This window comes from Rhipicephalus microplus, unplaced genomic scaffold, assembly GCF_043290135.1.
Source record: "Rhipicephalus microplus isolate Deutch F79 unplaced genomic scaffold, USDA_Rmic scaffold_15, whole genome shotgun sequence".
Taxonomy (NCBI): domain Eukaryota; kingdom Metazoa; phylum Arthropoda; class Arachnida; order Ixodida; family Ixodidae; genus Rhipicephalus; species Rhipicephalus microplus.
In genome coordinates, this window is record NW_027464588.1 from 1,711,422 (window position 1) to 1,727,060 (window position 15,639).

The window sequence follows — 15,639 nt, forward strand, 5'->3', positions numbered from 1 at the left end:
GTGATGGCATGTCCAGGTAAACTGCCATTTATTCCGCATTGCCGATTTGTCCCAGTTGAAAGTTCTGCGAGCGGCGCAACGTAATCACATGGCGTTGAAATGAGATGAGAAGCTCTTCAAAGGCTTCAGGGAGCTTCTGAGAAATGGAGGTTCGCCAGCGCAGGGAAGATCCGGCTCCAGTACTTGCTAGCTTTGAAGTCCGTTCTCGACATCCCCTTTTCTCTCGCCAGCTACCTCGCTTTCATCTGCATCAGGTCCATGATGACTGGCAAGTGCGCCGCCCACTGCTGTCGAACGAACTCTGTTAGTGCGAGTTCAATCTCTGGGAAGGCCCCTTTCTTTGGACCGCGAAAGCTTCTTCTCTTTCTGCTGCACACGAAAACCGCTTATTTCTGACGTTGCCATCCACGGACACTTTCCCCGGTGACTACAAACTGTCTTCCGGCCGCACTGTTGCCAATTTCCTTAGCAGCTAAGATGACCTTTCTTTTGAATGCAGCCGAGTACTGGTTTCGGTGCCCTGGGATGTTTCACCTTTGCGAAGTGAGCCACAGAACACAGCGAGATTCACCGTCCGCCTGTCCGCTGTCCAAGCACTCGAAAAACTCAACAACAAAGAAAGAATTGGTGCTAGCGCTCACTTTTGCCACGCGAGGGCGTGAAGATAACAAAGCCAAGCAGTAGCCACTCGTAGACAAAAAGAAGCCGTAGCCAAGCGGCAGTTACGAAACCGAAACTTCTAGCACAATGTCCTTTTTCGAGCAAGTTTTCATTCGGATCCGCACATAGTACAAAGCAGAAATTCAGAACGCTAATATTTGAAAAAAAAAAAAAAAAAAACCTTGTATATTACGCGGGTATTTACGGTACTTGAAAACTTCAGAATATACAATGGGTCTTGAAGCGTATTACTACTGCAACATTTGTTCAAACACTCAAACAACTAGAATACTCGCAGAAGCCCAGTGAAACCCTTGCGCATGAGTGTCAGCAAGCCTGCCACTGGGAACAGGTCAACTAGCCAAATACTTAAGACGAACTCAAAGAGACCACAATTATATGTTTGTCTTATCGGACGTGTCCCCAACAACCGAATGCTAACGTGCCAAGTATGCCGAAATATATTGTTTGAAAACACTGGATGAAGTATACTTATTAATGGGGAGGAAAGGAACAAGAAAAAGCATTTATTTGGCTCAACTTGATAAAAGCTATGCTTTCAAGTAGAGTATTTAGACTAGGCGGTAACCGAACAAATACTTGATTTTGCGACTTCGTAATAAATATGCTCATAAATAACTTGCTATCACGCTTTAACAACAAAACTGTAGCACGGCTCTAATTTGACGATTACAAAAAAATAAAAGTGACGAGACAAGCACAATTTTTCTTCAAAGAATGAAAAATTTATTCTTCTGGATGTTCACCTTCTGAGAGGCTGTTTTACTGGCTTTGCTATCACTTTTGGATACTCCTCCATTGAATACCGCTACCTTGACAAAACCTATATATGCCAAGTTGCTTATGAAAGTCTACAAGCTTTTCTTTGAGGTTCAGATATTTTTTTATTTGGAGCACGCAGTAACCTTTCCTAAACAACATGCAGCTGAAGATCTCGATTTACGCTGCTCACAATCACAAGTCTCGGGCACACAAAAAAAAAACACAACGCAGCTATACTTAGTGTGCACAATGACCTTCCCTTGTTGTGCACTATGAAAGTGGCACATCACAATTTGCTACATTTCACTGGGAGCACATATGATGCGCACAGGCCCTGTGCAAAACAACGCAAACTGACCACAGCATGTACTTGGGTGCCATTGTGTGGCGCCGATGACAGTGCATCTGTCTCCTCTGATGGGAGCACTAGTGCCGCACATGTTGTTTCAGTTTCAAGCAATTATAATGTACAGGCAATCTTTGTTTTCATTTTCATTTAGCTTTTTTTTTGCCCCCCCCCCCCCCTTCACTTGCATTTTTCCCTCTAGCCAAGCTTTTGTGTTCTTTCATTCTCCATCCACTTTACTCCTGTTGAGGAAATGAAGAACACGAGGAGAATGCGAAAGGACGAAGGCTTTTTATTGCCTTTTTTGCGGATAAAGACGGCCCTTTTTCCACCTACAGGCTAAGGGTGAGAGCGCTACCAGCTTTATGCGCAGACTTTTCTTTTCCACTTACCGTATTTACTCGATTCTACCGCGCCCTCGATTGTAACGCGCACCCAATTTCCAACAGCGAAAAAAAAAAAAAAAAAGTAAGACATTGCTTGCAACGCGCACCCATTTTTCTCGCTGGCCCCCACGATCACACCACTCAAAAAAACGACTCCTTTCAGGAGCGTCTTCCATTTAAATATGAGGTACGGGCGAAGCTTGTGCCCACTTGACGTGTAACAGAGCATTGCCGTCACTGTAGTTTTACCGTGGACCGATGTCAGCACGCGAACTTGCTTCGCCCCTTTCTTCTCGACGGTTGTGGTGCCAGGCATGTCGAAGTAAAGAGGCGTCTGACCAGCATTCCCGATTTGCCCAAGCAGGTAGCCGTTGTTGCGCCGCAAGTTTAGGACAAACCTCTGAAAACTGTGAAGCTTTTCATCGTACTCCACTGCAAAACTTTTCGCATATGCATGTTCCTCTTCGGAGGGAAAAGCCTTTGCTCTTCATAAAGTTAGTTAGCCAGCACCTGCTCGCTTTAAACTGGCTCCGCATTAGACCTTTTTCTAAGACTAATTGCATAGCCCGCACTTAAAGCAGTTCTGTCGTCACGGGCCGCTGTACCGCTCGCGGCTCAAGCACATACTCGCCGAGCAGTTCTTTATTTGCGGAAACCGACCTTGCTGTGGTCCACTGAAGCTTTTGCGTGAAGCTTTGCTGTCGACAATCTTCTGCTTTTGTTTCCGCCGGTCCCGCACGCACGTTTCGGAAACTCCGAAAGACCGCGATGCGGCCCGATTTCCGTCCGTTTCTGCACACGCGATGACTTTTCTTTTAAAAGCGGCATCGTGGTGCACTCGAGTTTTTGGAGTCGGCCCTGCCACGCTGTCGATGCTAATGCACTACTAGATGACGAACTCCTCAGCACACGTACGAAGTGCCGCACATGGGAAACACATAGGCAGAAATGGCCGACGCGCCATGCCGACGCACGTAGGGGGCGGCCATTTGGGATTTGCCAATGGAAATAGATTGACCGTAATTTTTTTGTTCGTACTCGATTCTAACGCGCATGCGACTTACGAACTCGCTTAACCGGAAAAAAGGTGCGCGTTAGATTCGAGTAATTACGGTAGGTAGTATTTCCCTCTTTCCCTCCATCGCCATTTACTTTTAATTTGCTATGAGTCTTTGCACCAAGAAGTTTTTTTTCTTTTCCTTGTTTTTGTTAAATTTTGCTTTCTCTCGCTTATCTAAATGCTCCTATCAACACTATAATGTTCGTTGCGCACAGTCCTCGTCACTGTTGGTCACTGCGAGAGTTCGTCTTAACAGAAGAGGCCTGTCGAGCGGCTAGTCTTAAGCAGATTTTTTTTTGCATTGAGTCTGTAGAAAACCAAACAAACATTCCTGTGTTGTTCATATTGAAAAAGAATTCGTCTTAACAGAGTTCGCCTTAACTTTACTGTATGTAATATAAAATGGCAACAATACATGAATGAACACGAAACAATAAAATCTACTTATCTTTCCATCTAACAAGCATTCAGTCATTCAAAAGTTCACAGAACAGCTGAAATAAGCAGGATTAAATGCGCCGCATTGACACACCGATGGAAATGACAATTACCTGGCTTAACCTTGTACAGGAGTATAAAACTGTCCTCGCTGACTTCAGCTGTGACGTGGACATTGTGGACACAGGGCACCTCTGCAGCCAGTTCCGTCAGCTCGTGGAAATGAGTAGCGAAAAGGCAAAAGGCATCCACCTCCTTTGCCAGCTGCCTGCAGGTGGATGACACATTTATGAATCTGCTAGCTGTCATAAACGCTGTGAGCCCACTGCTCCAATTGCAAGAACAAGAATGACGTCACATTTTCACACATATTTGTACACGATAATGAGAACTCTTGCAGTGTAAAAATTAAAACGCCATGATGGAGTGGTATTGTGGCTGTGCCAATGGTAAAGCTGACAAGCTTCCCTGCAATTAGATGGCACAGATCGTTCAAAGCACAAGTGACTGAAGTCACAAATATTTGCACCACAACTGAACCATGTTACCAAAGGTTGCACAGCTGCAAAACATCTTGAGCAAACAGCTATGCACATCCCAGTATCAAGGCATGCGACCACCGTGTGTGCATTCATTTAAATTTATGAATGTTGAAAGGTTGAGGGGGCTGTAGCCGAATGGCCTATCAAATGAACGCAGGAAATAATAGACAGCTAAGGAAAGAAAGCGCTATCATGATGAGTAGGCGGGTGACTTTTCAGAGCTCCTCGATTATGTGGACTCGTTTGTGGAACCACACTACGCAGAAACTGTGTAGAAAGGCGAGCTAAACTTCGCACGCTGCATGACCCCTCGGTCAATTTCGCGGGAGTGCACCCAGTGTCTAAAACAGCGAACTGCCACAGGAAAGTCGCACATGCCTTCAACGCCCTTGCTATGCTTGACTATGTAAGAGTAAGAGTACTTTACAGTAAGCACGTTACAGAGCTCTCTGCAGGGGGGCAAGGGCTAAAGGCAAACAGTCTGACAAAGGCTCCTGTCCCTTTGCAGTTCGTGCTAAGCTTCGACATGCGCACAGGCAAAGGACAAAAATGAATACATTGGTTTTCAGAAAAATTGACAACAAGTAGCTTGCAAGTGTACATATAAAAATTCACACAAACAAGAATAAAAACATAACACATTTTCAAAATTAGACATCACTCTCGCAGAGATACACAACAAAATGGTTACTCCTTTCCAAATTCAGCCACCACAAAATGTTTTGTTCATTCAGTAGCGAACCGTAGAATTTACTGCTCGCAGCTGCTACTGACATGGCAGCTAGCACTCGTTAGGACTATCCTGCAGGTTGGCATGCTGTCGCGAAAAGCTTGTTGTAAACATGCAGCTCAAACTTGGAAAATTACCCCACTGGCTCTCTGAAGTTAGGACCACATGCATAAAACTAAATGTTGTGCCCAAGTTCGAGAGGTGCGCTACGCGGAAAAGCTTTAACAGAATTATAGGTCTGCACACTGGAAACGGAAGTGAAATCTCAGGTGATAAATCTTTGAACTACAAATGGTAAAGTAGAGGTTATATTATATGTAGGGTCTAACATCCCAAATACACCATATGATTATGAGAGATGCCGCAGTGAAGGGCTCTGGAAAGTTTGACCACCTGGAACGCACACCCAAATCTGAGCACACGGGCCCACAACATTTTTGCCTCCATCGAAAATGCAGCCGGGACTCGATCCCGCGACTTGTGCGTCAGCAGCCGAGTACCTTAGCCATTAGACCACCGCGACGGGGCTGGTAAAGTAGAGGTTGTGAACATGGTACACTCAAACCTCGAAATAACGAATCCTGATATAACGACATATCGGTTACAACGAAGTAAATTAAAAATAGTCTTGCAATACATTGTCTTAAGAATAAACCTTCATAACAGATTTTCAGATATAATGAATTTATTATCATATAAGATGCAAGTTTGTTATAATGAAGTTCGAGTGTATTTCCACTCTGCAATGAAGCAACTAGTAACTTTCCTGAGAGACAGCTGAAGAACCAAACAGTGGTAGTGAACTAGATGAAACAGTGTGCACAGTTGACAAGTAATAGTCAGAGCCAAGACGGCAACCGCCAAGATGTGCACCCGCAACACGCTCCTACCCCAGCATTTTTTTTTCTTTTTTTATCTGCTTCATCCTGTCTGTTTGTTCCACGTCTTCTCCTCCATCGTGCCTCTCTCCTCAGCACGTGCATCTCCAGTGGAAAGTGCGCTCACTACCTTGTTTATCTGCGGGATTTCCCAGCAGCTACATTATAACCGGTTAATCATCTCAAGACACTGCACTCTAAAACGTATGCAAATGGATGAAGTTCTATGGGAGCATAAATGGAAGTTGGAAGAGTCCACATTACAGCTCGTCCTGCAGTGCCCTTCTGCCCCCCCTTTTTTCAAAGCCCTAAAAAGAGGAAACAAAGTGCATAAATGACATATATGCTGTAAACAAAACCATGCTACTTTGTGCATTCAAACTTACTCTGATATTGCCCAGGCTAAGCCGTAGCCATCGTACGTGGAGGTGCCCCGGCCCAGTTCGTCGATAACAACCAGGCTGTCAGATGTAGCATTCTGCAAATAATGCAGGATGTATTCGTTTTACAGAAAGGCAACCACGCCAATGCAAGGGTAATAACCGCAATACAACACAATATCTCCCAATATACGCAGAGTTCAAAGATGTGTGGAGAAGCGTACTTCATGATTTTCACTTCTATCTGGTTCCAAACCAAAATTATGGTACACAATCAAAGAGGCCCACACAATTCTTTAAAACGCAGTGTAACATGCTATCCCTTTAGGTAAGCACGCTTCATGGCTCACTTGTGAAGTACGATAAACCAGATGATGTAGCCATGGCGCATGCCTGTCAGATGACTGTCAGCAGCACCTACTGGTGTTTAGCAGGGAAGGAAAGCCAGAAAATATTGTAGTTGTCCTATTGCTGCAGCAATCATCCCTTAACAGTAAATCTGAAATTATTGAGCCATATAGCAAGAGTAGGCCTCAGGCAAAGAGAGAAAGGCACCCACATTAGTTGTCAAGTGAACAGAGTTGGAACATGTGTCCATCTGTTGCTAAATTTGTATTTTCTATATAAGTACTGGTTGCTATGGCAATGAAATATAAAATATTTTCTCTCTTAAAGTCATGCAGTACTGTTGATAGACTGATAAATGAATACCGTATTCGCTCAAAGATAAGTCGACCATGAATATGAGCCACTCTAATGTCAATCTCACCAAGGAAAAAATGAAACGAATATAAGAGTAGGTAAGTCAGAAAGATTGATATGTGGAGTTTAACGTCCCAGAACCACCATATGATTATGAGTGACGCCGTAGTGAAGGGCTCCGGAAATTTCGACCACCTGGGGTTCTTTAACGTGCACCCAAATCTGAGTACATGGGCCTACAACATTTCCGCCTCCATCAGAAATGCAGCCGCCGCAGCCGGGATTCGATTCCGCGACCTGCGGGTCAGCAGCTGAGCACCTTAGCCACTAGACCACCGCGGCGGGGTTAATAGTCAGAAAGATCATTCGTACACATATTTTTAACACATATGTGAATGTATGTATGTGTAACACATATGTGTATACACATATGTAGTCTGAATGGATAGAAGTGACAAACCCACTATTCAGCTGCTTAATTACCCATTTCTCATGCATTAGGGCAATGTATTGGCGTGTAACTGTATACAGTAAAAGCTCGTTAACTCGGATCTCACGGGACCAAAGAAAATGTCCAAGTTAACCGAATTCCGACTTATCGAATGGACCATGAAAACAAAAGGAAAACGTACAGGGCACGAACAAACCTTTATTTCTTAAAAAAGTGCGTTATTTTTGCCTGCCTCACCGTAGGAATTTCTGACAGATCGATCTTATTTAATCCTATCAGGTGGTGGTGCGCATGTTCACTGTCGCGAGAACAAATGCAGAACTCGAGGACAGCGAGGGCTCCGGCGGCCTCCCGCACGGTGCAGCAACATCACGTCGGCTCATCCTGGTCGTCATCATCGGAACAGTGATTTTGGTCTTCCTCAAGCACGTCTGATAATATAGCATAGTCAGTCAGCGGACTAGCAACGGCAACACGATAGTCTATAGCGACGTAGTCTGAAATCTGGACGCCACTAGGAAGGAGAGAGTCGAAACGTGTGTCATTCACCTCTTCGTCTATATTCCCAGTGGGCTCGCGGGTGTTCTCTGGAGTGGCCTCTGGAGGAATATCCGAGTCGTCAGGGCGGACAAAGCCGTTGTGCCAGAAAGAATTTGCAATGACTGCAAGTGGCGTGTCACTCTAGATATGCGCTAAAACGTAAATTGTGGTCAGGAGACTCAGTTCTTATTCTCGCCCTGCTTCCTTGCAACCAGGATCCGTTCCAGCGCATGCTTTTTGTACCTGCTTTTTACGTGCTGAATTATCCCTAGATCCAGCGGTTGCAGCAGCCATCATGTTCGCAGGTAGAAATACAAGTTTGATGCACTCCAGCCCTGTCACTCTGGTATGAACTCTGCAGTTGTCAACTAGAAGTAAAACCTTGCGCTTGTTAGTGGAGAAGCTACGATCGAGCTGGCGCAGCCAAGCTTGAAAAATATCCGAAGTCATCCAGGCCTTTCTGTTGGCGCGATATTGCACAGGAAAGTGGCGAATGTTCTTACACCTTGGGTTACGTGCCTTCCCGACAACTAGCAGTGGCAGGCGCTCGGTGTCCGACATATTTGAAGCGGCAAGCACAGTGATCTTTTTTTTGCTCCTCCTCCCTCCAACGCACGGTCGCCCTTGAACGTGATCGTTTTGTCCGGCAAGGCTTTAAAAAAGAGAGCCGTTTCATCGGCATTGAAGACATTGGCAGGCTCATAACGAGCCAGGTACTGAGGAATCTCAGTTGTCTTCCAGTCAGCAATACGCCGTTCATCCACTGCTGCTTTTTCCCCGCACACGTTTCGAATGACTAACCCGTGCCTTTCTCTAAAGTGGGCAAACCAGCCTTTAGACGCACTGAAAGATTTTATGTTCATTCTCAGTGCGTACCTTTCAGCGGTCTACCCAAGGGAAGCTGGCTGTTCCGCATGTTTGTTATCCACCACAGCTGTGCGTCTTCCAGCTTCGGGTGTGCTGCCGTCCTTAGTCGTTTTCGTTTTCTGGTGAATTGGCCGCTGTCAAACGCCTCGAAAATTTTTTCTTTGTTCTTCACGTAATCGCTTAAGGTGCTTCTCTTAACATCATACTTTTTCATTATCTCCTGCCGAGAAACACCTGCGTTCACATCTTTCATTATCATAACCTTTCTTTCAAGATCATTTGCTGGCTGCTGTGGCGGCTTAACTCATGTGACGGTCGCCATGAAGCGAGACGGCGGCGGCAACGCGCACAAACACAGCCGCAACACGCAAAGTCACAACACAAAGAACCAAGACACGAAGTACACCAGTAGGCGTAGCGAGCAGCTGTTAGTAGACACTGGATGCGCCGGTGGCCCAAGCGCTTCCGCCGGGTGGTGACTAGCGCCACCTAGCCACTTCCCCCTCATTCATTATCATTATGGTCATATTCTGCTGCAGTTCACTCGGTTTCGGTTTCTCCAAAACTCCGGTTCTGCCATCGATTACGGAAATCGGTGCTTGAGCCTCCAAGCCGCCGAGATCGTGTGACTATTGAGTCCCGATAGCCTTCTCCGGAGTTCTCCGAGATAACCAGTGCACAGCTAAATCCATCCGAATTATTGAGCATTTGACCTCATTGAAATATACACAGTTTTGCCGGGACCACGCGGCGATTCCGAGTTAAACCAATTTCCGAGTTAACGAGGTCCGGATAAACGAGCTTTTACTGTACAGCAAAACCTCATTAATACAGTGCCTGCTTCAAACATACACTGACAATTGAAATGTAACGGCACTGTATCCCCAACCGAATCTCACAGAGCCTAGTGAACTTAATAACCATTTAAGCCTAGTAGCTCATCTTATGCATACAGGTGCTTACTACGACTAGCTGCGGCTCTCGAGTCTGTACGGCCAAAGCCACAACATGCGAAGAAAGGTCTTACAACTTCTTGGTAACTGTACAGACCGGTGAACCAATGATTCCGACCCTAGCGAAACTGCAGCAATGCTTTTATGAATAAACATCGAAAAGAAAAGTAAGGAGAGATGGTGGACGACAAGTGTGCAAATACAACTCATCGCCAACAACCCTTTCTGAGTCATTATCTTTAGTTTTGTGCTCAGCAGTGTGGGTGCCGTAGCACAGATGAGGTGCATAATTCTGACAATCGACAACCTAGGTGCCTTGGTGCCCTGCTGCCGTTCACTAAATGCATCCCTGTATTAGACTGCTTTGCAAGCAGTCCCAGTGCATTGCTTTGCGGAAACTAAAGCAGCTCCTTGGTGCACAGATGACTTAAAACAAAGTTGCGATTGTGAGGGGTTCCAGCCAACTACTTAAACGATGACAGCAGGACAGACGACACTGTCCTTGTCCCAGTAGTTGGCTGAAACGCAACCAACGAGCCCAGGCAAGCCCAATTTTAACAAAGTCTTCAGCACATTCGTGCACGTTTTGGTGAGGTGCAGGTGGAGAAACCTTGGTGCACTGGCACACTTATGGCGAAATCTCTTTGCAATTTTCTAAGCATACTGCACATGCTCTTAATCAATGAAACCTAAATGTGCCCCACCATTTATTGCTACCTCCTTGTGCAAGACCCATACTGTGTCACAGGAAGGTGGAGTGTGCACATTGCAGGAAGCTCGTCATGTTGGTTCAACCAACAATAAGATACTCACTGTGCCTGTGCACGGTCAGGCATAAAACTGGTACAGTCCAACGGACTGTTCCACAAATGTGCATATACTGTATAGCAAGCGCATGATAGGAGTAGGCAACAGGCTGCACACAACTAGCCCAGGATGATTGTTTCCATGCAGTAGGAAGTACTGCATTCCAATGAAACTGCCAGTATCACTCGGCACACAGATATTCATGAACGTATTGAAGAAAGCTATAGTTCATTTGTCCGTCCACTCTGTCAGCTGTTGTGCATGCTGAACTCTGTGAGTACTACCGTATTTACTCGATTCTACCGCGCCCTCGATTGTAACGCGCACCCGATTTCCACCGCGAAAAAAAAAAAAAAAACCGTGAGACATCAATTGCAACGCGCACCCATTTTTCTCGCCGGCCCGCACGATCACACCACTCGAAAAAACTACTCCTTTCGGGAGCGTATTCTATTTAAATATGAGGTACGGACGAAGCTTGTGCCCATCTGACGTGTAACAAAGCTTTCCGTCACGATAGTTTTACCGTGGACCGATGTCAGCACGCGAACTTGCTTCGCGCCCTTCTTTTCGACGGTTGTGGTGCCAGGCATGTCGAAGTAAAGAGGCGTCTGATGGGCATTCCCGATTTGCCCAAGCAGGTAGCCGTTGTTGCGCCGCAAGTTTAGGACGAACCTCTGAAAACTGTGAAGCTTTTCATCGTACTCCTCCGCAAAACTTTTCGCATATGCATGTTCCCCTTCGGAGGGAAAAGCCTTTCCTCTAAATAAAGTTAGTTAGCCAGCACCTGCTCGCTTTAAACTGGCTCTGCATTAGACCTTTTTCCAAGACTAATTGCATAGCCCGCACTTGGAGCAGTTCTGTCGTCACGGGCCGCTGTGCCGCTCGCTGCTCAAACACATACTTGCCGAGCAGCTCTTTAATTTGCGGAAACCGACCCTGCTGTGGTCCACTGAAGCCTTTGCGTGAAGCTTTGCTGTCAAGAATCTTCTGCTTTTGTTTCCGCCGGTCCCGCACGCACGTTTCGGGAACTCCGAACGACCGCGATGCGGCCCGATTTCCGTCCGTTTCTGCACACGCCATAACTTTTCTTTTGAAAGCGGCATCGTGGTGCTATCGAGTTTTTGGAGTCGGCCCTTCCACGCCGTCGATGCTAATGCACTACTAGATGACGAACTCCTCAGCACACGTACGAAGTGCCGCACATGGGAAACACATAGGCAGAAATGGCCGACGCGCCATGCCGACGCACGTAGGGGGCGGCCATTTTGGATTTGCCGATGGCAATAGATTGACCGTAATTTTTTTGTTCGTACTCGATTCTAACGCGCATGCAATTTATAAACTCGCTTAACCGGAAAAAAGGTGCGCGTTAGATTCGAGTAATTACGGTAATAGATTATAAATGCTCCATGTCATAACGAATGTATGCTATCAGATGTTCGTGCGAGAGCCACAATTTTTTCAGTCCAAAAATACTTGAATTTATTTCTTTGTTGTTGCGGTTTGTTGCGGCGGTGTATGGCACGAGAGGCAACTTAGTACTCGGCATTTCACGAGTCCGACTGCTTAGACAATAACCCATGTCCCCGTCACGTGTGAATTAACAAGGTTTAATAGTATAGTTAAGGTCATGAACCTTGTATTGAATGCCAAAGCTGCATTCCCATCACTACTGCTCAAGAAGTCATAGTTCATGTTCTGCAGGCATCCTCAGCACACCGAAAGGCATTATCCTTATTGTCATCGAGCATATATAATATTGTCGCGAGAGGAAACGATAGGCAGGAACTCGAAGTGGAGGATTGTTTACTCAGCCACAGCTGCCATTCACTTCTTCGCTCTTGTCTTCTGCCACCAACACAGCGTGGCATTACCCTCTCCCCAAAGAAAAAAAAAAGAAGAAGAAGAAGCATTGCATGAATACCACGGCTCCGAAAAACAACGAAAGGTAGTCAGAAATGTCTGTGTCCTTTGAAAAGAAAAAGGACGAGACGAAAAATAAAGAAGCAAGAAAGTAATGCACAATTGTCTTGAACGCTATTGCCACATCACAAAGTTCTTCACTTGCAGTCAACGCGAATAGTGCGGCTTCATCCTGGAGACGTGAACCACATCCGAGGAGCGTGGTCTGCGAGAACGGTGTGACGTGTCTGCTGGGACAACTTCGTAGTTCACTTCGCCGAGGCGATGAAGAACTCGGTAGGGTCCGAAGTACCAACATAACAATTTTTCTGAGCGTCCCCGTTGACGTATAGGAGTCCAAACCCAGACTAGGTCACCGGGTTCATATATTACTGCTCTGTGGTGGGTGTTGTATCGGCGAGCATCTTGATTTTGCCGCGATAAAATGCGAAAGCGCGCCAGCTGCCGGGCGTCTTCGGCACGCTGAACAAATACATCTGCGTCCGGGGTAATCGTGTCCGGCAGAGTTGGTTGCAGCATGGTGTCAAGCATTGTGGTGACGTCGCGGCCGTAAACCAGACGAAAAGGGGCAAAGCCGGTGGTTTCCTGCAAAGCCGTATTGTAGGCAAATGTTATATACGGGAGGATTTCATCCCAATTCTTCTGATCCTTAGCGGCATACATCGAAAGCATATCTGCAATCGTTTTGTTAAGGCGTTCGGTTAACCCGTTAGTCTGCGAGTGGTACGCAGTTGCTGTTCGGTGCATCGTGCCGCTCAGCAAGAAGATCTGTCGGAGCAACTGTGCCGTAAAAGCAGTACCACTATCTGTGATGACGGCAGCAGGAGCACCGTGGCGGAGAACGATGTTCTTGATGAAAAAGTCAGCCACCTCGGAAGCAGTTGCTTGCTGGGCGGCTTGTGTTTCGCAGTATCTGGTCAAGTAGTCGGTGGCAACCACAATTTAGCGGTTACCAGCCGCAGACTTCGGAAATGGGCCGTGTGAATCCATCCCAACCTTTTCAAAACATGCGTGAGGGGGTCGCAAAGGCTGAAGCAGACCGGCTGGTTTCGTTGTTGGAGTTTTGCGGCGCTGACAGGCTGTGCATGTCTTGACGTACTGCCGGACGGTTTTCGTAAGTTTCCGCCAGTAGTATTTGTCTTTGATCTGCGCCAGAGTACGCGCGAAGCCAAGATGCCCTGACGATGGCTCGTCGTGACAAGCACGCAAAATATCGCGGAGAGCAGCAGGAACGACGAGGAGATAAACAGTTTTTTTTGAATGAAAGTTGCGCTTGTAGAGGATGCCTTGGCGTAGACAGAAAGATGACAAATCACGCACGAATTGACGTGGGGGTTGTGGGCGACGTCCTTCAAGGTATTCGATCAGTGGTTGTAATTCTAAGTCTTCGCGTTGCTGCTCAGCCACGTTTAATGATGCGAGAATAGCAAGGCAGCTGATGTCTTGATCATTGTCTTCTTCAGTGACCTCGACGGGTGCGCAGGAAAGACAGTCAGCGTCGGTGTGTTTCTGACCAGACTTGTAAACCATCGTTATATCGAATTCTTGTAACCGAAGGCTCCATCTTGCGAGACGGCCCGAAAGTTCTTTCAGGTCGCTAGCCAGCAGAGAGAGTGGTGGTCACTGACGATTCGGAAGGGGCGTCCGTACAAGTAGGGCCTGAATTTCGTTATGGCCCATACAACCGCCAGACATTCTTTTTCAGTCGTCGAGTAGTTCTTCTCCGCAGATGACAACGTGCGGCTAGCGTAGGCAATGACGCGTTCCACGCCATCTTGATATTGCACGAGAATAGCTCCGAGGCCAAGGTTGCTCGCGTCAGTGCGGACTTTTGTGTCTGCTTCGGTGTCGAAGTGACCTAGGATCGGTACCGTTTGTAGGAGTTGTTGAAGGTCGCGGAAAGCGCCGGATTGTTAGGGGCCCCAGACGAAGGCGACACCATCCTTGACGAGTTGTTGTAGAGGGTCGGCGATTTTCGAAAAGTTCGACAAGAAGTGGCAGTAATAAGCACAAAGTCCCAGAAAGCGGCATACATCATGCTTTGTTTTCGGTATCGGGAACAAAGCAACTGCTATAGCCTTGTCAGGATCGGGGCGAACACCACTGCTGCTGACGATGTGGCCAAGGAATTTCAGTTCCTCATATCCAAAATAACACTTTTCCGGTTTCAGAGAGAGGCCGGCAGTGCGAATAGCCAGAAGAACCACCTCAAGCCGCTCAATGTGCTATTCAAATTGATTGATATGTGGGGTTTAATGTCCCAAAACCACCATATGATTATGAGAGACGCCGTAGTGGAGGGCTCCGGAAATTTCGACCACCAGGGGTTCTTTAACGTGCACCCAAATCTGAGCACACGGGCCTACAATATTTCCGCCTCCATCGGAAATGCAGCCGCCGCAGCCGAGTACCTTACCCACTAGACCACCGCGGCGGGGCGATATGCTGTTCAAAAGTCGTAGAAAAAAACGACTACATCGTCTAAATACACTAAACAAGAGTGCCACTTCAAGCCACATAAAACTGTGTCCATCATTCATTGGAACGTGGCTGGAGCGGAGCACAGGCCAAAAGGGAGAACTTTAAATCATAGAGACCGTCCGGTGTAATAAACGCTGTTTTTTCTCGGTCCCGTTCATCTACTTCAATCTGCCAATACCCGCTACGGAGATCCATGGAAGAGAAGTAACGGGCGTGTCGCAGGCGATCCAATGAGTCATCAATACGAGAAAGAGGATATGCGTCTTTTTTCATTACCTTGTTCAGTTTGCGGTAGTCGTCGCAGAATCGTAATGAACCATCTTTCTTTTTAACCAGAACAACTGGTGACGCCCAAGGACTAGTCGATGGTTGAATTACGTCGTCGTCGAGCATTTGTTTCACTTGATGACGGATAGCATCTTGCTCCTTCTGAGACACGCGGTAAGCATGTTGGCGCAGGGGTTGCACGTTGGGCTCAGTGATAATTCTCTGCTTCATTAGAGGAGTCTGCCGGACTTTCGAAGTAGTGGCAAAACAGTCACTAAAGGATGAGAGGAGACGGAGGAGCCTTGCCTTTTTAGGCTCTTCCAACTGGCGATTGACATTGAGGCGACTAGTCACGTCAGTATCGCAGCTGTTCCCAGCCGAGATCGTCGTAATCAAAGGGAAGGCACCCAAATCCTCCAATGCCTCCAAGTAAGGTATGGTT

At 46.8% G+C, this 15,639-nt stretch overlaps 1 protein-coding gene across 2 annotated transcripts in view; it reads right to left on the reverse strand.

Moving 5' to 3' along the window:
• The window catches only part of LOC119185177 (DNA mismatch repair protein Msh2), a 157,354-nt gene that overhangs the window by 12,909 nt on the left and 128,806 nt on the right, over positions 1-15,639 (reverse strand). For both annotated transcript variants that reach the window (XM_075883121.1, XM_075883120.1), the window contains exons 23-24: positions 6,210-6,301; positions 3,787-3,941 (exon numbers count right to left, since the gene is read on the reverse strand). In XM_075883121.1, the coding sequence (XP_075739236.1) occupies positions 3,787-3,941; positions 6,210-6,301 (247 nt within the window). The remainder of the gene's footprint in view (positions 1-3,786; positions 3,942-6,209; positions 6,302-15,639) is intronic.